The following is a 26354-nucleotide window of genomic DNA, read 5'->3' as shown; positions in this document are numbered from 1 at the left end:
ACTTAAAGGCTCTTCCCCAGCCCTGCCTCCTCTTGATTGTCCCCCTCCTCTCCCCACCCCCATCCACCCCTGCTGCTCTGCTTATCTCACTCATATTCAATTTAACTTGGACTGTGATTAACGCTCCTCCAATGAAGGGAGAAAGACACAAAGGATATTTTCCTCACTCCCTCTCTCTCATCCACCGGGCTCCTTCAGCTATTCAGCTGTCCTCCATTTTTAATGACTTCTTTATCTCTGGACTGAGGAGGAGATTTGTTTGTGCTTTCATGTATGTTCTGTCAAGTAAAGTGGAGGCCCAGTACGGCATCGGATTAGAGGGGGAGAGACAGAAAGGAAGGAAGGGCCCTGACAGTGACTGTCAGGTGAGTAGAGCTTACTATAAATGGACTTGCAGCTTTTTATAAGCATGTTACGTTAGGTACATAAGTGTGTGTTTCTTCAACACAAAGACATAAATGCAGAAATGTCAATGTTGAAACTATTAATTGAACAGGCTTTGTTTCCAGGGATGTGTAAATTACTAATGAGGAATTAAATATGTGTTCTGTTCTTTGTATTTTGCTGCATTGCTTATTACAATGATCATTTACATTCATTCTTTCCAGTAACAGTGGGATGTTGAATGTCTAAAATATGCAGCATGAAGTGTTTTTGCCTGTGGGCATGAATTTGTTCAGCCTGAATATCATTAGACAGCCCACTTTTGCAAATCTGGGGTGCAAACCCAGATATCACCTGGGAAAATGCATTTACATACTACTTATTTGCTTTGCCAAATACACGTAGACGAAAATAAAGAGTAAGCGCTGTCTTCATCATCTTCACTGGCAATGTTTCTTTTCCAACCCAGAAAGCGACGTCCTTATGCTGTACTGCATATACAGTAAATCACAGGGAAGGGTAAGGCCAGATTTCTAACAAGGCAAAGGGAGTAACTGCCCTGGCCCCAGACATCTAGGGCAGATTTGAGTGTCAGTCGTTTTGTGGTAAGTTTAATTTATTGCAATAAGCATAACAAGCACATCAACAACTGAAATTATACAGGCCTTAACGTGGGTCCTGCTTCATTGGCTATATTGTTTCCCCATCTTGAATAGCAGTGGTTCCCAAGATAAATCTTAGGATCAATTAAAGGCATAAGATAAATATAGATGTATATTTTTCTGTTACACTCGCATTTCTGTTTAATCTAATTTGTGGTTTTTCCTTCACATAGAACAATCTGAGAGGGACAAATCTATCATGGGTTGAACTGCTCAAATCTCATGTTAACTCCAGGCCGCCACCCCCCCCGCCTCAATTAAATTGGGTTTAACCAAATAAACATAAGCAGTCGGTCAGTAGGGTCCCATTGATCATTTTTTGCCCAGGGACCCATGCTGGATTAATCCAGCCAGAGGATGGATGGCTGGTCGTACAAAGCGCAGCACCGAGGTTTGAGTCCCGTGTAGGAGCATTTGGTTATGGTTAGAAAAAGATCATGGTTTTGGTTAAATATTGAAAAACTCAACACATCCAATCTGATGCCCTAAATCTGTGTGGACTTTTACAATATTTAACCGAGACCAACCTTAACCGAGTGCTTTAAATTGCCGAAACAAAACCATAAAAAATGTTAAACTAAAGTTGCCAGGACTCGCTATTGTAAACAAACACAAATAAAATGCGTTTCCTTGTTACGTTGATAAAAGATGTAATCTGGGTGGTTTTCCGTTATCGCCGAAGCGCATCTGCTGATGCAAATTACCTGTAAATGAACACGTACATTTCGGAGAAGGGGTTGGGTGAACCTGAGTTACTTGATTTCTGTGCACGCTTGCAATTTTAATCGCACCACTGCATTACTTCAGCATATAGTACACAACCCCGGCAAACGTTTTTGTGCCCCATGCGGGCACAAATATAACTCTGCAGACAGCAGGCCATTACGATATGTTTCCTTGCCTCCTAAATGCTTATGAAAATACTCAATCAGCTGTGGAGAAGAGAAACATACCCGACTGGCTTTGCTTACTCATACATGACTCAAAATAATCGGCAGTGTAATAGAGTACAATAACAAACACTGTGGGAAATGTTCTACACATAAGAGTTTATTGGGCAGGACAAGCTTTTAGATGGGTTAAAAAGCTTTCTGAAGAGCAAAAACATCATTACCCATCTGCCTGCATTTTCTACTAAGCACTTTTCCAATGAAGCTGGCAGAGCAGTGGAAATCCTTTTCAATCAGGGCCCTTTTTAATATGCGTATATTCTTATCTTAAAAGGGGGCCCTCTCTATTGTGAGAGTCTTCTCCGCAGCATCTCTATTCGCAGCATAATGGACCATAAACCGAATAGTAGGAGAGGTAAATAATTTAAGCCCCCCGCATTTTCTGTGGCACACCTTGCATTATGAATTTATGTTTGAAGGCATAACAAGAGATTACAAATTACCACATTAGAGGGGCGGGGGAAGTGAGGATGGGAGACGGAGGGAGAGTTGTCTCCTGAGCAGAAAACCGCTAAGGGAGGCAGGTACATCGCCAGCCCATTACACATGGAGCGGAAGCGTATGCTCAAAGAGACCAATGAGCTGCTGTGACTGGTCACATCCTGCTACTAGCACTGCTATTAACAGCAAATCAGGGTGGACCAGAAGGTTCTATATTGAGCTAAGTGAGTTAGATCTGTTTTCGAATGGTGGCATGTCTCACGCCACGTTTTAATGACTTTAGTTACTGTAAAGGTTTGCTAAGTCATTTAAGTGCATGTAAAAGCTGTGCAGCAAGTACTCTCCTGTGGTAAGAAGTCTACCTAAACCTCTGTACAGGAAAAAAACTGTTGCATCTAATTTGATTCACGATTCTACTGAGGAGGTTTTCCAGTGTGGGAGAAGTTGGGTGCCGAGTAAAGATGTGAAGCAGAGTGATGCCGCTACAGCTCTGCCATTGTTCCATTCTGCCCTAACCAGAAAAATGACAACATGAGGTGTTTGTTCAGATGCTTAAAATGGCCGATGTTAACATTTTTCTCACCAGAAACCCGTTAAGATGATGTGAACAATGACTGGGCCCCCACGGCAGTAGTGTCACTTTGTTATTGTGCAGCAAAACATCTTAGGAAGGAGATGGGGGAGATGGGGGATGCATAGTCTGGGTCCCATTTACGACCAGCAGTTACTACTGGTTTCTTTAAACCATGGGTTTGAAGAATCATAGAGGTAGAAGGTCAGAGCAAGCTCATATTGTAACAGTAAAATGAGAAACTAACAATTTTGACTTGTCCTATCCGTATATTTGTTTCTAACTGTGATGGCCAAGGCAACACGTTGTGCTCTCTTTGTGTATCTTGTATTATTGTTTCAGTTTTATCCACCATTATAACGTCACTAATTGAGCCTCCTTGAAACTTCTCCCCTTTTTGTTCTCATTTTTGGTTCTCAATATTTGTTCATGATGTTGATCAAAGCAAAATCCAAAACTATAAAATCAGTTTCCCCTGCGCGTTGGTTTGCCTTCTCTCTCACCCAGCACTGTCAGCCTCTGATCTTTATTTCTCTTAATAAAATCCAATGAATAGCGTGATGCAGCAGCCCTCTAATCTAAGGCAATATGTATGTGTACGAGAGTGATGGGCAGACGGCAGGGGATGTTTGGTCCCTGAGGCTCCCCGCGACGGCGGCACCAGCGCCCTCTCTCTCCCTGAGAGGAAGCGCAGTGACCTTTGCATTGGTGGCGCTGGCTGGTGTGTATACTTACATCAACATAATTTGCATTAATGTAATCGGAGCTCTGTTCCCCCTCCAGGGCCTGCAGCCTGACACGGGAGTGATCATCTGGAAGAGAGGCAGAGAGGAAGAAGCCAGCATTGAATTAATCATATTAACGAGGGCATCAGGAAAAAGAAAAGGGGGAGAGGGACAGAGAGACAGACAGTAAAACACAGGAACAAAGAGAGAAAGTGATGATGGACGACTGGAGGAATGACCAGACTGGCATTGCACTTTGGCAAAAAATGTAAAAGTGGAGCTGTAGAAATGCAACATGGCTGATGGAGGGCTGCTGTCATGTGACTAAGCGTGTATAACAAAGACAATTATGCTGCTGTCAGTTCGAAACCTTGATGACTTGGACCAAATGAAATTAAGACCGAAAAGTTAATAATTAAAATTGTACTATTGGACGTAATTGACCACAGAAGCCCGCTTAACGGAAAACTTTATAAACTTTAAACTAATGGTTAGTAATGTCAGTATGTGAGCATAATGCAAATGCATTATAATAAACCACAACACATTTACTTTGAATATGGACATAAACTGATGGTCAGATGAATTTGTGAATTAAGAAACTTGCAGACGTAACTGCTCAAGCCCGCACACATATTCAACTCCAAACTAACATATCGATCTGTATTCTAAAGTTATGCACTATACCTTTAAAGCCAATGAGTAATGACACAATCAACAAAAATTGACCTTCAAGGTTTTACAATGACAGCGGTGACTAAAGTTGAAGAAGGGTTAAAATGACATTTCAAATCAGCATTAATTGGCAAATTTGCATCGCAGCTCAGCTCCAGTTTGGATAAGTAATATGGATTAATTGTGAAATCAAATTTTACATTTTTATAAACACTGCTGAGGCTACAGGTTATGTGCCATATGCTGCACAGCTTATTTCTCATAACTGCAAAGACACTGCAGGAAGATGAATATAGAAGTAGATTGGAAAGGTCAAAGCTGCTCTTGTTGGCTGATAATAAAACTTTGTTTGAGCATCCTATAGTTATCCAGAATCACAAGACTGGCCAATAAATCAGCCAGAAGAACGGGAGCTGCACACAAAAATTCATGAGCGCTGAAGAGATGCTTTGTACACACATGCAATAATATTCCCATATCGGTTCTTCATGCGGTTCTCATCCTTCTTGGCGGAGTCCCATGGTGCTGACTGTCCTTCAAAAAAGCTCTGAAAAGAGAAAAAACAGAGAACAGAGAGGGGGGAGATGAAATGTGGTGTCATGTGTGAGCACTTTAAAAGATAGCCAGACTAAAGAACACACGCTTCCTCTTTCAGCTCTAAAAAAAAAAAAAAAAACATGAAGGGAACATTGCAACAGAAAGGAAGACAGAGAGAGATATATTCACATCATTATTAGACATGAAACACAGGGAGGATGGTGGATCCCGGGAAGCTGTGTCAAACAGCGAGTGCCATTAGGGCAGAGGCGGCGGTGGAGTCACACTCAAACCTCTCCCCCCTGCCCCGCTCTGCCGGGCGGAGCCACCGCGGCGACTGTCTGTCCTCCTCATCTGAAGCAGTCAATCAGCTCGTCATAGGGAAAAATAAAGCCAGCTCGTCGTCTGCAGATCAAAACTGTTCCGCTCAGATTACGCTCATGAAATATTTATCATCTCTCGCTGGGGAGATTTCCATTCTGATGGCACACTAGGCACAATTAAGCCAAATTATGAAAATACATCTCCACTGCCAGTCCACCGCTGTTCAGCAGGGGCGGGTGGGGTTGGCTCCAAGCTGACTAATCTGGACAAAAAACATGTCATTGTTCTGGCTTTTTTGATAGTCAGCTAACGCACATTTGAAAAGTCGGCCTATACTTCAGAATGCAGGCTATTTGCAAATGCAGATCAGAGAGCATTTACTGAATGTTCAAAAGATTGTTTCGAGAGCTCTTTTCGTGAGGTTAGCCAGTCTGAGAGAGCTGGATGCACTGTCTTCAATCATCACTGTTCTAGGACTTGATGGTTTCATTCATCTCAGCGCGATGGCAGGCAGCAGGCCATTTGTCTAGCAAATAAAGGCCTTTCAGACACCACACAAGGACATATTCCTGTACTAAGTCCTAAGGATTAGTGATTTAGCTGAGAAACAGCTTTAATATGCTAAAAATACGTCCCATCCTTCCACTGAAGATGGAAGCATGTCTCGGAGATAGATTATACAGTGTAAGCCTCTCCTCCTGTGGCAGTATGTCTTGAGTAAATGAACATGCCAATGCCATGCTGGCACTCTGAAGGATACAGGTCTAATATTAAGCATCTGAAGACAAATCATTTTCAAGCCGAAGGACGTTACCAGGCAACTTTGTAATTGTCCTCTCTGAAACTGAGTGACCCTGCTCGTCTCAGACGCTATAGTCTCATTTCTCCAACTGCTTGAATCCTAAATTCAGAGAAAAAAAAACAACTAATTATCGTGATACGGTAGTTTGTGTCCGAATAGATAAAAATTAAGGATTTAAATCTAAAGGCTATACAACCACACTGGGAATAATTAGCTACCTGAAATTCACCATACAGTGATAGAAAAACAACCAATGGCTCCACATTTAAAAACAATTTTGTAGCACAGGTCTGTGATGTCTTTTACTTAAGTGCATCTGCAGGTAGTTTTTCACCATCCTCAAATTATCCCCCTTGGCCCAGATCCAACTTAGTATGCTTTTAATTACAGGCTTTACTCCAGCCCCAGCACAGTTTGTCAGCACTGCAGTTTCTTTGTCCGTGACCACTTATTCTAACTGTAAAGCTCATAACTTTCTTTGCATTGAACCTGTACGGGAAAACCTACGTAAGGCGACGGCAGAGTACCTGACACACACACACAAACACACACACACACCGTGGCAAAGTAAATAAATAAGTAAGTGAATAAGTAACACAAAGAAGCAGAATTGTTTGGTGAATTGCTTCTGAATTGATTAATCATTTGCTGTGTGAGAATAGGAGACTCATTCAAACGGGCTAGTGTTCATTTTTGGAGCCTAAAGAATTTCAGGATTCTCGCAGTAGGCCAGACGCAACACATTACCCCTCACATAAAAACAAGCTGAAAGTGAAACACAATGACAACAACAACATTTTTGATGCAGTTGAAAGTTGTTTTCTGCTTCCTGTTTGCTCACTCAAACTGTGTGTCAGCGTGCAAAAGAATTTAGACATGCAAAACATTTTGTTTTACTTTATATCAAACACGGCTTTTTAAAGCTTCTGCAAAGTATACATCACGAGTTTGCAAACTGTGGATTGTCTTTTTCATGGTTTTCGAAGGACCAATCATATCATCTATTTGGTAGTCCAAATTTTACATGAACTTTGGTACTTGATTGGTTTGGCTATGCGATAATGGAACACACTAAACCATTTATTGACCCACACCTTAATTTTTAATTAACAACTGTAGTATAGTAACAGAAAGCTCTGGTTTGAGTCATTATTATTATCTCCCAAAGGGAGAACATTTCATAGTGACATTCTCAATACTTGATATGACAAAGGTTAAAAAGAAAAATGTCAGTGATTCACACATTTCATCATCTGTACACTGTCAAATAGTTTGGTATCTTTGCAAAGCTTCTGTTGGTAAATGCCCTTTTCAGGTGAGATCATATATGTGAGATGTTTTAAATCCGACAGGGCCTTAAAAACAGCCAACAAGCACCATCAATCTGTCGGGTTTGCGATATCATCTACAAGTCGAAAAAAAAAACTCACAAATAACCAAAAGTATTGGCTTACCTCGTTTATCTGATCCAAAGTTAACGTACAGAATAACAAGAAGCATGGGTCAGAGAGAGATATAGTACAGTGTAAGTCAACAGGTTTAGAGGTGCACTAGGCTCCAATCTTATCATCAAAAATAAACGGTTAAAAAGGGCATTAACCTTTGGACAGATTGATGTAGAGAAGACAGCAGCGGAACACAACATACAAATGAATCGCTCTAGCCAAGAGAGAATGAGCTCCGTTACACACTTTAGGCATCCCACAGGCCTTTTTTTTTTTTTTTTTGCAACAGGCTGCGGACAGCTAGGTAACGGCACGCTAAGGGGACGGGGGCCAATCGTTCGTTGTGGCGTTGCTTCTTCTTGACTTGATTCTTATGCGTTCGTGCAATGCTGGCCACGTGAGCACAAAACACCTTTATCCATAATGGATTAGGCCTGGAGGGCAGCCCAAAGCACTCCAGCCCTTCAATGATCCGATGCTGCAGGTAGCAATGGGAGGCTGCATTATTAAATTCCGCAGTCATGAGGGGGAAGTGGGGAGTTAATTACTGATAAATCTGGCCCACACATAGTAGAACTAAGCATGGAGGGGTTTGAAGAGCGGGAAACGAAAGCAAGAAAGGATTGTGGGAGGTGTAGATAAGTAAGTTACAGAAAAAGACATGAAGCCAGAGAGAAACAGGAGAGCGCATACGAGGTAAAGGACTAAAGCTGAGAGGACGGAGAAAGATCTGATGCAAATTAAAAAGAGTGAAGATTAAGATGAAGATGTGGAAAAGGATGTAAGTATTAAAAAGTAGCAATACTATCAGTGAAAAGGGCCAGTGTGATGTGAGATCGACTGAAGTGATACAGATTAGACATTTAAAATGAAGGACTTAAAAAGTAGAGCTTGAAGCCTCTCTGTTGCAACCTGGCATCAGGGTGAGATGAGGCTACCTGGTGTGGTGCTGGGGGACGGCAGGGAGGCTGGAGTGCCGCCAAGCCCTGCCAGCCTCCCACACTAATGAGAGGAAATGAGAGTGATGCTCTTCTGGGGAAAAATCTTTTGTTTTGGTGTCAGCAAGAGGCATGGTGTCAGATTACGGGCGCTGTTTTGTGACAACAGTCTTAAGAGAGCAGCAGGCTGCCATCGCCGGTGCCTAATCAGACCCGATTCAGATAATGGAGGGGACCTGGGTTAACACATACCTAGCTGTTCCTCACACCTTTTTGTGGTGGTGGGGGGGCGCGTTAGGACAACAGCATTTGACACAAACACACACACGCGCGCGCGCTTGCACACGCGAATATGCACAGTCGCTGCAAACAACATGGAACAGATGAACAACAAAATGAATCACACCATAAACACACTGAGACGGGGTACATTAACAATTTATCATAAAAGTGCATCTGGGGAGAAACAAAACAGTTCTGCTGTGCAGTGCAAAACTGAAAGAGAGACAGACAGAAAGAGAAAGAGACAGATACAGAGTAAGAAACATAAATGCAGCCCAGTATTAGACCAATAAACATCTCCGCTCGAGAATCTCCATGGACATGTTACGAGTCTATTACCGGGCTTTATTTGTGTTTGTAACCTTTATGGTGGGGGGTGACAACCGGGTCGCGTCCTACCTCGTACTCCTCCTTGAAGCCGTAGCCCTCGGCACACTTCATCTGGGTGATGTGCTGCAGGAGGTCTGCGACGCGGATCGCCGGGTGCAGCTGACCCGTCTGGTACGGCACATCGACCGGCTCCCGCTTCCTAAGAGAGTGAGTGTGGGACTGCACCAGGCTGCTGGTGTCGCTGCCCATGTTCTGGCCCTCATCTGCGGGACACAAACACAGGAAAAGGCCATGGGAAGGTCAGGATGGAGAGGCAGGAGCTAACCTAGCCTGACTTATTAGTAGATTGTTATAAGAGACATATGGGTGACATAATGCTTGAAGCAGTAAATGTCAGTGGTATTTTATGAGTTTATCGTCGTACGCAAGTTCTCTGGGCGATGTCAATCTTCTACCAGTTCATATCTCACTTACAACTTTTCCCATTAACAGATGGTACATTATCTCATTTACTGTTAAGCATTATGTCACCACCCTCCAGATTGACAAACAAACCTTAGCTAGTAATCTGTTTGTTATGGATGGTCATAACAACACAACATCATTGAGTAATAGGATGAGTCATGTGGTGGGAAGGTTCAGGTCCATCTGTCTCAGTGTGTGGCTGGAAAGTATTTGATATCCTAGGCCTACTGTACTGTACAACAGCCTATAGCCATTAAAGTACAATGCCCTTCACATAAAGCACTTACATTACGAGCATTTGATATGGCTACTGTCAGAATATAATGCACCAGTGGCCCTCAACTGCGAGAGACAGTATAGAGCGTTCGTAAAAGTCCACATGAATATGCTGTAAAAACAACAAGTTTACTTTTTTTCACTGGTAGTACAGTACGCTGGTTTGGGCTGCAGCTCATATTGCGAGTCAGACTCCATTCTAGCTTTTTCATACTGTAATCCAGTCAGTGGCAGACATGAGGCACAGATGCTGTGGGGAGCCAGCGGATGATGGAGGGTGTCCAGAAACATGGAGGAGGAGGATGTGAGGGGGTGCGGTGGGCCACAGTGAGCATGTTGCAGCAGGCACCGTCGGAAGCATCACACAGACACAGCGTGGATTCAACCCCTGCCACCCGTTCTTCCCCGAAAAATGAAAAAAGATTAAAAAAAAAAAAAAAAAAAAATCAAACCTAAAAAGAAAGAAAAAAAAAAACAACCCAGGAGGGAAGCGGAGATGGGAGGAGAATGCATGGGGTGATGCTGCCATGGGGCACCGTACGTACTTTGACCATGCTAAGCTAATGGTGGCTTGGTGGCACGGTACGGAGGGTGGTGAAATGCTAACATGTCCACTGGTCATGCAATAAATGTCATGTCATAATGTCCATGTCAGAAGCAGCCTCTCACTGTCGACTTGCTTTCTGAGTAAACACCACCTCCTTCCCCCAACCCAGGGCCCACTTGGGAAAACTTACCATTAATGGGCACTTTTTAGATAGCAGATACATAAGAGGTTACGTATGTAAAGAGAAAGAGAGGAGAAGAGAGAGGAGAGAGGGGATAAGCAACAATACAGCATGAGAACCTGTTACAGTAGAGTGTTTTTAGAGCTACGCTATAGGGCAAGATCACATGCCTTCTCAGCCCAAACTGCCTAGGAAGAAAGCCTAGTCAAGGGGGGATGTTGAGTGGATAGATGGGGCAATTTCAACAGTGCAAAGACAAAAGTAAAAGAACAAAAACAAGGAAGTCATGGATTTCAGGGGAGAAAATAATGGTGAAATACTGGTCGTCTTTGGAACAATAAGTAATAGTTTCGGATCTCTAACTTGCACATTCTAATGACGCCAATTACTTTTCGAGTATTCCGACATTTTGAATTTCTCTCTCTAATTGCTATAATTATATTCGCATGTGCTAGTGGTGACACCTGTATTTATACCATTTTTTTTTGGGTTGTTTTAAAGGCGTGTGCGATGAAATCAAAAACATTACCAATCCTTTATGATCTAATCAGTTTTGATCATTAACCTCAACTGATGAGACAATGCTGTGACTGAATGTGTCACAACTGAGAGCATGTAACCTTTACTGGCTGCCGTAATTTCATGTTAATTGTTTCATGCTTCATTAAATGTGGAACTAACATAAGCAGCTGTCACAGCGGCGATGATGAAAGACGCTGCTTCCAGTTACACTAATGTGAAAAAATTATGCCCTAACTGTAAGTTGCGTACTTAAAAATGCAGTTATGCTGCTAGTGGTGAAGCTGGAGTAGAGTTGCTTATTGCGTCTTTCTTCTTGGCCTTGAGTATTAAATTATTGCAGTTCTAGTGCCCCACTTAGTAGCTACATTATGTGCTCCGCTGGTAGAAAAGCATCTGCTCAAATAAGATGCTGCATTTTCAACAAAGGCCAGTAATAATTAACCGAGGAACAAAATGCTTTTTTATAATTCTATTTTATTACTGAACGGGATGAGTAAACACTGGCAAAACAAAAACAAAAACAAGTAGGTCACTAGCAGTTAGCCAAAGGCAGGGGGAGCAACATTAAAAAGAATAATAGAAAAGGTTGTTGTTTTGGAGGGAGGGAGGGGAGTTAACTGCGTAGTGAGGAGAGAGGGGAGGGAGGGGAGGGCAGCACAGCTAATTCTAGACTTTCCAAGTTCAGACCGAACGCAACCCGTTTTTGTAATTTTTGGTAAGGGGGGCTAAGAGAGACCGTTTTGCCGTCTCCCTCTCACATTGATTTCTGTTTGTGTCTCAGTGCAGCTGCTATGGCTTCAGCGCACTGCAGCCGCGGCGCTGGGGCGAACTGCACCCCCACCCACCCCCCCCGTGCCCCCCTTAGACACTCCCCCACATCCAGTCCACATGTCTGTCCATGCATATGAGAGGTCAAACACGTATGTGACATCACACGCACGACACGCAATGCGGATGGGATGGAGTGAAGCCAGCCTCAGCCCAGGAGAGCCCCCTCGTTTGACGGGGAAGGGAGAGGGAGAGGGGAGGAAGGAGGGAGAGGGGGCGAGGAGGAGGAAAGGGGGAGAAGCAGCAGGCAAGTATGAAGGTGAGGAAGCCATTTTTAGTAGAAAAGCCAACAAAACCAAAAATGGAAAAGAAAAAAAAAAGTCTGTGCTTTTTTGTCCTCACAGTCAAGTCTTCAAACAGCCATCTTATGAATGCAATGTACTGCAATTTTCTTTAACATTGAATTAAGAATAAATAATCAACAGCAATGGGAAAAGAGAATGTGTCTCACCTAAGATAGCGGTTGGCACAAAGGGATCTGCTCATACCCCCACAACAAGTGCAGAAGTTGGAGGAGGAAAGAGAGTTGCAGTAAATAAAAGAAGCCAAAATAAGTCCGCAAAAAAACAACAGTAGCAAAAACATTTACACTTTCTTGGGTTCTTGCCAAGCTGCATGACAATAAAAGCTATCATTTTTTCCAGAAAAAGCTAATTATACAGCAAGTTAAGTTGATTATAAATCTGGCTGCCCTTTACCCCATCTAATCAATGAGCTGTGATCTGATGACATGAGACATACATTTATGGATATTATTTGGAGAAATTGAAGTTATAATTGAACAGCTAAATTCTATCTTGGCAAAATGATATAAAACACACTCTGTTATAATCAGAGATGTAGCAGGGTGTAAAACCATCCAAAGTCAATTTATCTACCTTCTCATTTGTGAAATTGTCTAATTTTTAAAGCACATATAAACCCTATTAGGTAAATTCATACCACACATTACAGCCCTAGTCTGTAATTTACATTAAAAAAAGAAGTATCACAAAGAACATAAAACTAATTAATACTTGTTTGAAAATACGGCCTCTTATTAGTTTATCCTCCTACTTTTGCAGGTTTCATGATGACTGAATTTCACACCTTCCGGTTTCACTCAATATCACTGTTTATATTGCGAGCGCTTCTTTGTTGACACACAGGATAAGCGTGAGGAAATACAGTGTATGTTTACCTGGATAGTAGGAGTTGGTGGGGATGGAAGTACTGAGAGTGTTGGCTTTAGGCAACGTGAAGGAAGAGGGTGACGATCCAGCTACAGATGGAAAGAAGATCAAAACACTAGGCGTCAATAGTCTAGTACTGCTTAGTAGCGGAGGAGGCATTCAGATTCTTTTACTTTAAGTAAAATAGCAATACCACTGTATAAAAATACACCATTCATTCCTGCTTTCAAAATTACACAAAGGATCACGTCCCCCTAATTACAAGAAAAAAATGTTTACTCACTCACCCTAGGGTGAATGCACAGACAAAAATCCATTCACCTCCACTCTACGGTGGTGGCAGCTGAAATCTCAAAACCTTGAGCAAATTAAATACAATGCAATATAAGACAATGCTAGAGGTTGGTGCATTGTGGTTTGGGTGAATGGACCCTTCAAATGAAAGTACAAAAGTATTACGAGCTAAATTTACTCAGCCCTCTGGAATCCAGGTGCATTTGGTTTCAATTTTGCCGACTTTCTGTGCATTTATTGTTGTCTCACCCTACATGCATGGTATCTATTGAAAGTCTATTTATGTAAATTTCTAAAAATATAAATAATTAGTCACTTGCTTTAAAAAATGTCAGCAAGCGGAATGGGACTACAAGCAAGAAACAACAAGCATATTTCCATGAGGTACAGTGTTTTGTTTTTGTGATAAAACCATTTAAATGTATGTGTGTGACGTGCTAAAAAATAGTGCGTCAGTAGCAAAGCAGAGAGTGGTCATGAAGTTGGCAAAATGATTCTGTTTTGTTAGTGTTACTGCAGGAAGTATCTAATGTTTGCTAACATTAACTAGCATAAACAAGACAAGGTAAGACTGTAGCGGCAAAACTCCTGTGTGTATTGAACCGAGCAAGAGTGTGTTAAATTGCCTATAAATATAACTTGTATAATTGAAATTTTCAATTGTAAGAAGAAGTTTGTGTTGTCTCGCTTTAGAGTAGGACTGCAACTGCCCATTTTTTTTCATCATCAATTGATCTTACTGTCCTGATTATTTGAATAATAATTTGAACCATAAAATGTCAAATTTTCGAGAGTCCAAGTTGACATATTCGAATATGTTGTTTTGTTACCCAATTAAGTTTAATATCATACAAAAATAAGAAAAACTGCAAATATTAAAATCTGGAAATAGTACATTTTTGGCATTTTTGCTTAACAATGACAATTAACCAACTAATCATTTAAGATCTACTTTAAAATATCAAAAGTACAAGAGTACTCATTAGACAGCAGAACGATCCCTGTCAGGGTTGTATTGTATATTAATGAATTATTATTACTGCCTAACCACTACTACTGACTAACTACTTTACATACCGTTGGGTCTTTTAATTGATAAATATACAACATATTTCACACAATAATAATATGATCTATATGTTAAATTTTCATCTGCAAAGTAACTGGTAACTATAGCTGTCAAACTAATTTGGTACAGTAAAAAGTACAACAGTATGAAGTAGTATAAAACAGAAGCGTTAAAGTAAATTTTGATTACCCAAAAGCTAAGTATTTGAGTACATTTCCTGATTCTGCTATTGCGTTACCAGAGCAGGGCAGTTTTAATATGGACTATGGAGTAAATGTCCATTTTTCCATTTGGCAACCTGGTCTGTCACCTGGTTCCACAACAAAATAAGGACTTCTCGAGCGCCATCAAGAGAGCCAACTGTCGCTAACAGGGTTTGGGTTATGAGTGCACCATGTTCAGGTCTATCATCTGCCAGCCATGATGTTTTGAGGCAAAATGAAACTATTGACAGTCACTTAAGGTCATGGAGAGGGTGAGAGATTTTAGAGTACAGTATTGAAGACATAACACTGGCAGGCAGAGTATGAAGTAATGCATTTAAATCATTTACGCTGGCAGACAGATTTGAACATCCACACCAACAGACAGTTAATCAAGGTCAGAGCATCTTTGGGGCTCATCCCCTGCAGGGGCGCGGAGACAGGAGCTGCTGTGGAGTTTTAATCTGATGGTTTTGCCTTGGATTATACCAGGTCAAGCCCTGGGTGCAGACTTAGCTGAGCTGTCCATCAACAAAGTATTAAGTTTAACCTGGGACGGAGAAAATTAATAGGTTATCGCCCCAGAGCACATCTAGTATCTGTTGTGTGTTTACTCCGTGATTTGGAAACAGAACGGGGGCTGAGTTTAGGACCTCATGACAGACTTCTCATAGTGCTCATGTTTACTGATAAGCTTTGAGGTCAAGTCTGGGATTTCAAGATGCCTTGATTATTGATCAAAATACCAGACTCCCCTCAGGCTATTCACAATCGTTTACACAACTATTACCACAGCTGAGCAACTATATTGCAGGAATCAGCAATGGAATCCTAGAAGTGAATTATTAAAATTGCTGATTTAAGTTTAGTTTTAGCTAATTTAACAAAATTACTTACAGAAACTGAAGAAATTTAAAAAGAGAATATGTAAAAAAGGCAGAACAAACCCTTGAGGGCTTGTGAAGAAGGAGGAATCTTCCGTTGAAGAAAAAATTAAACAATCTTTCTCCAAATCATATCAAAGAGTTTTCTGTCAAATGAAAGTAAATTCTGTTCAAATGTTTTGATTTGAAAAAGCCATTTTCCTACTGACTGCCACTAAAACTGGTAACAACGGGTTTTCAAAAGCTACACAATTACTGTCAAATAATTTGCATGGACTGAATAAAGACACGGTAAGAACAAGGCAAAAACAGAAAAACAAAGGGACATTAGGACAGTTCTTCATTAAAAATCCATTTTCAAACCTAATTTATGCAACTGGTTGTGGTAAGTGATAAAAAAGGAAAAAAAAAACCCCACCTTTATCATGGTAATTAAAAAAAAAAAGATTTGATACCCTTTGTTCTGAAAATGTAGATATTTTGTGTTTGGGAAAGTCAAAACAATTTTGATTCCTTGACACATATGTTCACTCTGCAAATGAAAATTTAAAGCCAGGACTCAGGTTTTTTTTTCCTGAAGATGTTCCGAAATCCACAGTTTACTGGAAGAAGACCAAGACTCACATTTTCAGGTTGTCCCAGTGCAAATACTTCCTGCGCAGTCAAGTTTGATTTCTTTTTCACCTGACCAAACCAAATAAATTGCTTCCAACCTGCTCGGTGTGTGTGTGACTGTAAAAAGGCAGGCAGGCTAACGCTGACCCATCTTACCTCGGCCGTTGAGAGTGAGGGTACACTCGCTGCGGCCATTGAGTGTGAGCGCACACTCGCTGCGGGTGTTCAGCGTGTGGTTGTGTGTGTCCATGAAGGAGAGTGCCTCGTCACAGTTGGTGCCTTGCTCCGTGTAGCTCTTGTCCATGGAGTTGACCATCACTGTCATTTCCTGGCGGGTGCTGTTCAGTGTCTCCTTACGCTTCTTGGCCAATTTCCTTGATATGGGAGGGGGGGGGGTATAAAAACAAACAAACAAAAACAACAATGACTGAGCTTGAAATGATCCGATATCATATTGGTAGCGATGACTCATAGATGTAATGAGATGGCTGAGCTAATGTGCCCCGGGTTGTGGTCATATTAGGCTTTATTAGGCTCCAGATGGTTTTTCAAGCAATGAACTATAAATCCTTGAGAATGTGGAAAGGTGCGACACCCTAACCCAAATACATCAGTGACCCTGATGATATAGTATTTGGGGACGGAAGGATTCGAGTTGTGAACGGCGAACTGAAACAGTCAACCTACTTTTATTGACCTACTCTGAGTTGATGTGCTGCAGCCTACAGGCAATCTATCCCTAATCAAACACCATTAAAGCAGCGTGTACGGAGTAAACACACAAACGCAAACATACACACGCACAAGTTCTCACACACACACACACACACACACATACATGCATATACAGATGCCATCAGGAGACTGATTCTTACGTGACAAAGCAGCTGCAATGTTCACATCTCACCCGTCCTGGCTTCATTCACTGACTCATGATGAAATACAGAATCAGATGTGAGATTTCACTACATGTATGAGGCCCTGCACAATCAAGCCCCCACATAGATTCATTTACTAGCAACTCCTTACTCTTTAAATAGGGCTCTAAGATCTCGTGACCAGGGCTTGTCGTCCGTACTACTGGTCAAAAAGACAGAACTAAGGGTGATGAGTGTTTGCCGTTGGGACCCCAGGCTCTCAAACAGTGCCCGAAAACATTCTTGTACAGACAATCCTTCCACTGATGTTGTGTGTTGCTGTGTTGTCTTAGTGTGTTATATGCTGGTTTTCAGTCATACTTGTGCAATGGCTCCATGGATGGAATTGTTTGTCAGTAGCCCCTGGCTGAAAAATATCAACGCAAATAATATACTGGATTGTTTGCAATGTAATTTTATACAGAGATTCATGGTCCCCAGAAGATGAATTCTAATGACTTTGTCGATTCCTCGACTTTTCATCAAGTCAAAAATGTAATTTTTCCAGTTGTCTGATTTGTGACCAATTTCACAGACATTCACTTTTTGTTTAGTGCTACCATGCTAACACCCTAAACTAAGATGGTGACCATGGTAAACACCTGCCAAACATCAGCATGTAACATTGTCATTGAGAGCAATAGCATTTATCTCAAAACACTGCTAGCATGGCTGAAGACCCGTTATTATTAGACCAAGGAAGGCATTAGGTGCAGTGATGTTTTTGTCCGACTTCTGCATTCAAAAATCTACATACTGCAAAAGAGAACTTTAAATTTTTGAAACTCTTGTTTTGGACAGTGGACCAGTTTCCTTCTCCGCTAACTCTGCTCAAGTGTCCTAAGCAAGGCTCTGAATCCCTGAAGGCGTGCCGTTCTGAGGCTAACCCTCACCTCCGACCTCCTAGAGGAAGGTGTCACTCACATAAGAGAATTTCCCCATGGCGATAAATAATGCAGCACATTGTCAATCTGAGAAGTTAACCCCCCTATAGTTCCAAAGAACCTGCACTACAGAAAAATGGCAAACAGCTTGAGCGGGAACATACTGTAGCTATAGCGGTATCTGATGCCCGACACTTCTCTATAGCTGGAGGGGAGCAAGCGGTGTAAAAATTAACTATGGCAGCCCTCACACTGATCCTCGCACTTTGTTACTCTCTGTGTGACCCCTCTGCCTATTTGAATTGCAGTCACTCTCACGGACAACTGCTGTCTAATGACGCACTCCTGCTGCTTTGTTTTCGCAAAGCTCCTCTATTTATTCAATTCTTTTGCTGTCTTGTGCCATATGGCAACAGGCCCCCGCTGCCTTCAAGCAGTCATTTGCTCTGAAGGCCGCGACGTGAGGCTAATAGTGGATCCGTTCTTCAGAAAGGAAAGTGACAAAGTAGTGACATTTTTATCTGCAGGACCCACTTTTTGTCTTTAATCTGCAATTATACTCGGGAACGAAATGGCAATCTTGTCCTTTTTTTTCCCCCTTTTTTAGCTTCATATTGTAATAAGAAGGAATGAAGAGGGGAGGCGTTGGTGTATGTACCCCAGGCAATATTAAGACTGATTCGGCACTGTTGGAACTCATGGGGAAGACTGTTTAGAACCACTACATTCGAGGTTTTAATACTGTATCACTGTTCTTATTTCTGCATCTGCTGAGACTTGGATTTCAGCTTTCCTGGCCCGTGTAACAGTTGAAGTGGGAGCACTGGGGATAAACGAAGCTGCACAGACACCAGTGCCAAAGTGAGGAAAGCACCGGCCATACTGGGATGTTTGCTAGGCACAGTGGGTGTTAGATGAAGATTAATTGGCATGCTATTCTCTCCTCATTTGTACGAAGAGAAAATTTAATGATAGATAACTATATTACAGGGTCTGATGTGCTGAGAGAGATGGTACAGGGAAGCGAACAGTAGAATGTTTGTGCGTGTTGATGAATGTGAGCATTTATCATATCCCCTGATGGCTAGCGTGAAGCTGCACATGGAAAAATCCCAACAAAAAATTAGAAGTACTGATTGCTTGCAGGCATGCCCGACCATAAAATTTCTCCCAACAGCACTGAATATGCATATAAAGGGGACAAAACAGACAGATGGCAGAGATGTCTGTAGAAGTAAAGACTGAGCAAACATGCCAGGTAACTATAACCGGCAACTCTCATTAGAGAGATTGTCTCGATTCAGTACATGACAGGCCTGGCGTATCCAGGATCTAAGCGAGCAGAGCTCCTAACTCCACGAGTTCAGCTACAACAAAAAAGGAAGCTGCTCAGATTGTACGTCTGTGTGTGTTTGCCAGAATGTCTGTTCTGTGGGAGGTTGACGCTGCTGCAAGTTCTAAAACAAGAGCTTCAGAACCTCATGCTCAGCATGGTGGGCCTCGTTTTCAGCACCGGAGCAGCCTAAACCTTGTGACATTGGGACAAAGAAGGCTTCATTAGAGGATCCAAACACATCTGCGGTGTTTGTGTGTGTGTGTGTGTGTGCGCGTGTTAGATGACTGACACCCAGCTGGGAGGGGCAACAGAAGCGTCTTTGATTAACCCAGTGGGGGCATTTCAGTAGTTGTTTGCACTCTGTCTCATTTCAAACTTGTCTCCATCTTTAACACATTCTTCCACGGGGTTGTCTGTACATTCATTATTTATCCATTTACCTACTTTAGAAGCCAAAGCAGCAGAAAAACTGAAAGAAACTATTTTGTCGATGCAGATTCTATTCAGTGATGCACAATACTGTTTATCTGCTAACTTCATTGCTTCATTGATTCTGTAAACGTTTTTTTAAACAAAAAATATATCGAAGAGCGTCCTACATTATTCTTTTCATTTTTTTTGTCTTATCTATCCAAAAACTATTTGTGCTAAAAAAAAAAAAATAAAAAAAAACAGCAGCAACATGAGCAGCTTTGGTTGTGCACGCTGGGGCGATTTAGTATTAGGACTGAAGGAGTTCAACTGAAAAGTTTCTAGATTAAATTTACTGTATAAAATACGTGTATAAATTTAAAACTAAGTATGAAATATATGAAGTAGCGCACTGTAGGGCGTTTCATTTATTTGGGATTTTGAAGTGACAGTGATTATATTCTCTCATATTGTAGTAATCTATAAGTACCATTTTGTTTGGTGTAATGCTTCTGAAATTCTGAACTGACGGTGTTACAAGAATACGCATGAATCTCTTTTTGCTCTCTGGTCACCGTATTCCAAAATTATAGTTAGGTTACTTAAGGTCTATTATTGTATTTATCGATCACTACACAACATTAAATTTTTAAACCCATATAGCTGTACAGTATACATCATTTCTCAACTTTTCTTGTGAGGTTATATTTTCACAAATTTGTATTAACATGATTTTTCTTCTATTGTAATGGGGCTGTATGTGTACAGTACCAAACTGTTATAGACTGATGTTTTGTAAGTGACATCTATCTAAAATGTATCTATTTAAACTCCATTATTCCGTGCATGAAATCCCGTCGCCCTGCTCGAGCTGCTCTTCCTCCTTGCCCTTCTTCATCAACATGCAGAGCTCGTACCTGCAAAAAATCTGCAAGGCTTGTACCAATTAATGTGATTCTTGCTGCATGTTCGGCTTGTAATGTTTAATCAAGGTGTTTGCCCTGAGCACATTTTGTTATACATGGTACATTTAGTAGGCCTCCCATTCTGACACTGAGTGCAATAGAGGTGATTATGAGAAGTAAGATTTCTAAAGAATGCCGATGATGATTTATATCTCTCTATGTCTTTGTGTTTCCTTGCTCAACAACAGATGAAGCTATTTATATATTAAAAGTAAATAAAAAATACTAACAGTGGCTGACTCTATTTAGGCTTTTCTCAGTTTCTCTTACTGATATAACACCGCAGAGGCAGCGCCAGGCGTGCAGGTGTGTTTACCACTTGGGTAACTCAATAAAATGTACACTCATCATACCTTTAGGGATTTATGATATAGGTGACCACCTGTCAGATGGAAATGGAACACATCACTCCTGAATAGTGTTGGAGCAAATGTTTTTTTTTTTTTTTTTTGAAATCGTGTTTCTGGCTACTTGAACAAATGTAAATCTATTGCTCACTATCCTTTTAGCTCTGTTTTGGTCTCCACCAACTCCTGAGCAAAGTAACTGGCTCTTTAGTTAAATTCTCCATAATGTTCACCAGCTAGTTTCTAAATTTGTACGTCTGCTGTTTGGTGCTGGGCGGGTAGCGTACAGTGGGGGCCTCAAAGGTTTTAGGTATATGAAAACAGCTACTTTGTGTGACCGAAAAGAGCGGTGACAATGAACCAGGACATTCAAGTTGTGGGCCATAAAACCAAAACGATCGGCCTAAAATTGAACTTGAAATTGAAGACATCACTACAAGCAACCCCTTTTGCATTTGACATTGTAATTTAATCCATCACTAATTTAAAAATATTAATAATGCAATTTTGAATGAAGAAATTAATAAATTTAAATTACATTGCAACTTGTGTAGTTTTTATGTAGACGTATCTGAAACAAAGCTAATGGTCTTTTGTAAAAGGCCGACATTTGTTTGATACAAGAAAAAGATAAATGTCTAGATTGATTTCACTTGCAGCTTCAAGTGTCTATTCATAGAGCAGCTAAGGTAAAACCACAATTTTTCTTTATCCTGTAGTGTAATTAATGTAATCCAAATATGTCAAAATGGCATCTGTTTCTAATTAAATTAGAAACTGTCTTTAGCTATAGTGTGGACATTGAGTTTATTATGTTAAGGATTTCCATCAAGAGATTAGTCTAATGTTATGTTACATGATACAGAAAGCACTTGGGTTAATTATACAGAAGAAATCTAGTCAGTCACATCACATACCTGAGGTTTGGGGACCACTTGGCAAGCCTGATAAATCAGTCAGAAAGTGTTACAGTTCGTGTGTTTCTACCTAGCATGCCTGCTGCTTGATGGATGAATCCAACTCTCACGGGAATAAAGACCCAATCGCAACACTTGCCCTATGCCAATTGATCTCCCTCTTGTCCCCCGCAGCAGCAAGCACAGCAGCCGGTATGGCCACCTGATTAAAGAACGGTCACACATGTAACTGCATCCCTAATAATCACACTGACTGATGCTGTGTTGCGTGCTAGCCCCCGCAGCCAAATCTGGAAATATACCTAAAGTGCATATTTTGGCGATTGCAGGATGTTCTCATGCCTTTAAAAGACTTTGATGAATGCATGAGAGCATTAATAGGGTTCATCAATCATAGAGGTGTTGTAATCTCGTGGCTGGCAACAAGGCTGTCGTCAGAACTGCAGATGAACACTTCAGAGAACACTCCAGAGGAGAGCTTCTTAAGAGTGCAGTCTATAATTAACTTGACATTATGAAGTTTGGATACATGCAACATTTTAATCATATCTGCTTATAAGCTGAGGTTAGACACCTAGAAAGTAGTAACAGAAGGGGGGAAGAGGAGTGAACATCTATGGTGAGATGCAACTTTTTCAGTTTCTTCCTTAACACTTCAAGGTAAATCAAGGTACTTCCCAGTTTGCTAATATACTTTTATGCCTCTTTCACTTGCATTGCACCGTAGCTCTGCCCACGTTAGACACCCGAGACAGATACAAGGAGAAGATTGTAGGAAGGGGGATTGTTTTATTGAATGGGGCCTCCTTGCTCTCCTAAGCATAAGTTTGAAAGTAAATTACTCATGATGCAAAGCAGTTCCACCTCTTAATGGCCTTGTAGAAAAATTCTTTTGGTTTTACTTGGCGATGCAGGCCTAGTGTTGAACACCCTGACGCATTTGGCTGAAAAGTTATTAAACTTTTATTTTATTAATTTACTCCAACAAAACATGACAAAAGTGCAAATGAGATTATTCATATTATTTATACTGCCCCTGTAATTAAACAATTTACGTGCAGTGTGCCCGATGAATCCATACAACTACAATAAACAGCTACGGTGGAGGACTGCGTGAATAAGAATCAAATCATCTTAAAATTGTTTTCATGTGAATTCTACCTTTTGAAATAATGTATTACTCCACTCACCATTCATAAATATATAAACGAATAAGCATCTTGCATGAAACTGTTAAGGGGCTGTTGCAGTTTAGATTTTCCATCACCGTTGGACAGGAGTGAGAGTCACTTGTTGCAGTGATCCTACGACTCAAATGATATTAAAAGAAATCTGGGAAAAATCACTTTTTTGTCATCTATCTGTTCAACCCTAATTTACTCTGGTTGTATTTATTCCCACATTCCCTAAGTGTGTTTATTATCCATTACTATTTGCTGCTGTCATGGCACATTTCCACATGGGGATCATTAATCCCTCATCTTATCTAACTGTATTTTATGTTGTTATCTTGTCAGCTTTAGAACAGCCCTCCGGTTCCCTTCTTTTTAAATCTTAACAGTAAACCCACAATTCATTTTGACACACGAGACTGTAGGAAAACATGGACGCAGTGATATTGAGCCTGCGGTTTGGCTTTGCACCTCAAAACCTTCCTGTCAATTGTTTGGAGCCAGAATATCCGACCTGAAATCCTGTCAATCAAAGCAAACATGCCTCCAGACAAACCGTCATCAAGACTTAATGTCCTTTTAATGGAAGAGTAGAACACATACAAAATATATAATTAGCTATTGAATCCCTAACTTTATGTGGGAAATAATTAAGTGACTTGTATGCAGTAAATTAGGGTCTTTCATTCCATTTTGGAGCCTGCTTTTAGCAGCTGCTAGAAGAGCTATCGTACATCTTAAAGCATTTCTGTTGTGGTTGGTTTTGTACAACTGCAAGCACACTGGCATTAAGCCAAAAAAAGCAACACACACACACACACACACACACGCACACAATTAATAATTAAAATAACAAAAAACACAAAAGCCATATTTTGATTGTTTCACTGACAGCCTCGTCTTTTCCTGCTTAGCTCGGCCAATGTGTGTTCACAGCTTTGATTACACCACTCCCCTAAGTCGTCAGGCTTTCCATTCAAGACAGCTGTGATCTAACATGAGTGACACACTGGGTATTCAGAGTAGTATTATCTCCAGGTGTATTCTGAGATGTTCTTTGATGCGAGGCAGCCTCCATTCTCTCCTCTGATCACAGCCATCTCAGAACAGATTAGTTGGCTTCCATCACAAAGACTGTACAGAGGGAGCCTATGAGCTACAGCAGAGAAGGCAGAGCTGCAGAATAAGCTTCTTTACCATTCGCAGGTGTGATGTGGAATTGTCTGTTATATTAACAGCCAATCAAGCAGCGCCGCGGCGATTGTTTTATGATGTTGGAGACAACTAAATAGAAAGGAGCCTAGTCTGCGATCACATTAGCTTGCTCGGTATGTGATGCAAACGTCTTGTCGGCTAAAGACACAACTCCACCATCACCATAGAATCAATGGGATGGACGTGCAATAACCCAAAAAACATGCTTTGGAAAATAAAATTTTTTTTTTTAAAAACCAGGAAAAAAAGCATGAGAGCTAAGATGGCTTGATGTCATAGTGAGAGGATGGAGTAGGGGTAGAGAAAAACTAGAAATTATCGCATGCATACGGAGCCAAACTGATAAGGTCAACATGTTAGCTCATGCTTAAATTTTGGGTGTAATACCTATAAATGTGGTCAATTCTGCAGAGTTATTGACTTCATCTTTGACATTTGCAGAGTGTATATTAAGTGTACAAAATGTGAAATATTTACCTCATTGAGGTTCAGGGCACAACTAAAGCATAGATGCGCTGTGATAGGCATTTCAAAAAAATCCAGCTTTGACAAGTCAACAGAGTTGAAATCATTGGAGGCGAATGAAAAATTCACACTCAGTAAAAATGTAGTAGCTTCTGCATTGATTTTTTTTTTCTTTCACAACACGAGTTTGGCAGCCGTACAATCATTAAGGCAGTTTAGGTCGTTATTTGATTAAAAAAAACCCCGTAAAAGTCTAGCAGAAATTAAGTCTGCAATAACATCTCAGCGGCAGGTTTATTTTCGTGGGGGTGTAGCTGCGTCTGTCTAGTTTCGTCAGAAGTCGTGCCAATGTGACATACAGCATGATGTGCTCGTCGTGTGGAGATGCATTGGAGTGGCGTCCTCCCTTCCTCCGACAGAGATTACAGTCGGGCCTCTGTAATAGCTCTGGGCAGGAGGAGAATGACATGGCCCTTTGCATGCATGGGAAACAGCGTGTGAGTGAGAAGCATGGCACTAACATTACACAAAGTGGTTACTTACAGGTAGTAAGTGTAGGAGTGATAGGTTCTTCTGCCGAGTGGGGTGGTGGTAGGATTTAAGCAGTGGAGGAGGGGAGGGGATGGAATGAAAAGGAAAGAAAAAGTAAAAATATATTAATGTTTGAAAAAAGAGTAGAAATGAACAAAATCAGATATGGTGGCATACGTGGAGGTAAACTAGTGATCGTGAGGGCAAAGGTGATCGCTTGGAGTCATGTCATGCTTTGCGAGTGGGGGCCTCGGTACAGTGCAGTACAAAAACTCTAATTAAATTGATATTGAGCTAGTCTACACCGTGAGATTGCACGTCAGAGGCAACCAGGCTGTCACTAAAGCCCCCTGTTATGAACACATAATTTTATTCACCTATAAAAATTACCATATCTGACCTCCAAGGCTGAAACTTAATGAGTGGTTTGAATGTCTAAACACAACTCTGATTCCCTGTTGGTAACAGTAAATTACACAAAATTCAACCAATGAAGTCATCTCCATCTCTGGTTTGATTAAGGCTAATTGAAAACAATTCCATTACTGTGGGCTGATTTTCACACCCACCCACTGATCGCTGTGCTACGCAGACAGGCCCTGCCGTAGAAAATGAAGAATCTTATATTACTGTCAAAAATAAACACGGAACATAGTGATTCTATTAGTACAAAACTATGCCTTCCCACTCAGCTACATCTTCTTCATCTACTGTACTGACATTTACTCGTTAATTCATTACAGGCAATCTAAAATTAAAAAGGAGAAAGTACAGTAAAGTACAGCTAACGCACACTAAGTTTTAGTTGGAATTTTTTTTTTTTCCTAGCGCTTGACAATCAAGATATTAAACGAAACCAACTATTCCCGTCCAATGAAACCTCTGCAGAAACTGACGCTGTATTATTTCAAGCCTTGGTGTGGACAAAAGGGGGTTGATATTTGCCGAGCTTTAGCTCCTCTGATTGCTGGGATATGTACAGAGGACCTCTCTCCAGTATGGGGTCCAGGGCTAATGTAAACTTAGCCTTCAGCACTGCGGTCATCCTCTTTCATTTTGAGCCTTTCATCAT

General features: G+C 41.1%; 1 protein-coding gene across 3 annotated transcripts in view; it reads right to left on the bottom strand.

Annotated features, from left to right (window-relative positions):
• LOC120798810 (receptor-type tyrosine-protein phosphatase mu-like) overlaps window positions 1-26354 on the bottom strand; it is a 167763-nt gene that overhangs the window by 24531 nt on the left and 116878 nt on the right. Inside the window, exons 16-22 of one of the 3 annotated variants that reach the window (XM_040143472.1) lie at window positions 25295-25324; window positions 16279-16496; window positions 13066-13146; window positions 12337-12363; window positions 9136-9329; window positions 4868-4955; window positions 3744-3820 (exon numbers count right to left, since the gene is read on the bottom strand). In XM_040143472.1, the coding sequence (XP_039999406.1) occupies window positions 3744-3820; window positions 4868-4955; window positions 9136-9329; window positions 12337-12363; window positions 13066-13146; window positions 16279-16496; window positions 25295-25324 (715 nt within the window). The remainder of the gene's footprint in view (window positions 1-3743; window positions 3821-4867; window positions 4956-9135; window positions 9330-12336; window positions 12364-13065; window positions 13147-16278; window positions 16497-25294; window positions 25325-26354) is intronic. The other 2 variants (XM_040143473.1, XM_040143474.1) reach the window with 2 other exon arrangements.

The sequence above is a fragment of the Xiphias gladius genome, chromosome 14 (assembly GCF_016859285.1).
Source record: "Xiphias gladius isolate SHS-SW01 ecotype Sanya breed wild chromosome 14, ASM1685928v1, whole genome shotgun sequence".
Taxonomy (NCBI): domain Eukaryota; kingdom Metazoa; phylum Chordata; class Actinopteri; order Istiophoriformes; family Xiphiidae; genus Xiphias; species Xiphias gladius.
Note: the sequence above shows the minus strand (reverse complement) of the source record. Positions and strands in the feature narration are given on the sequence as shown.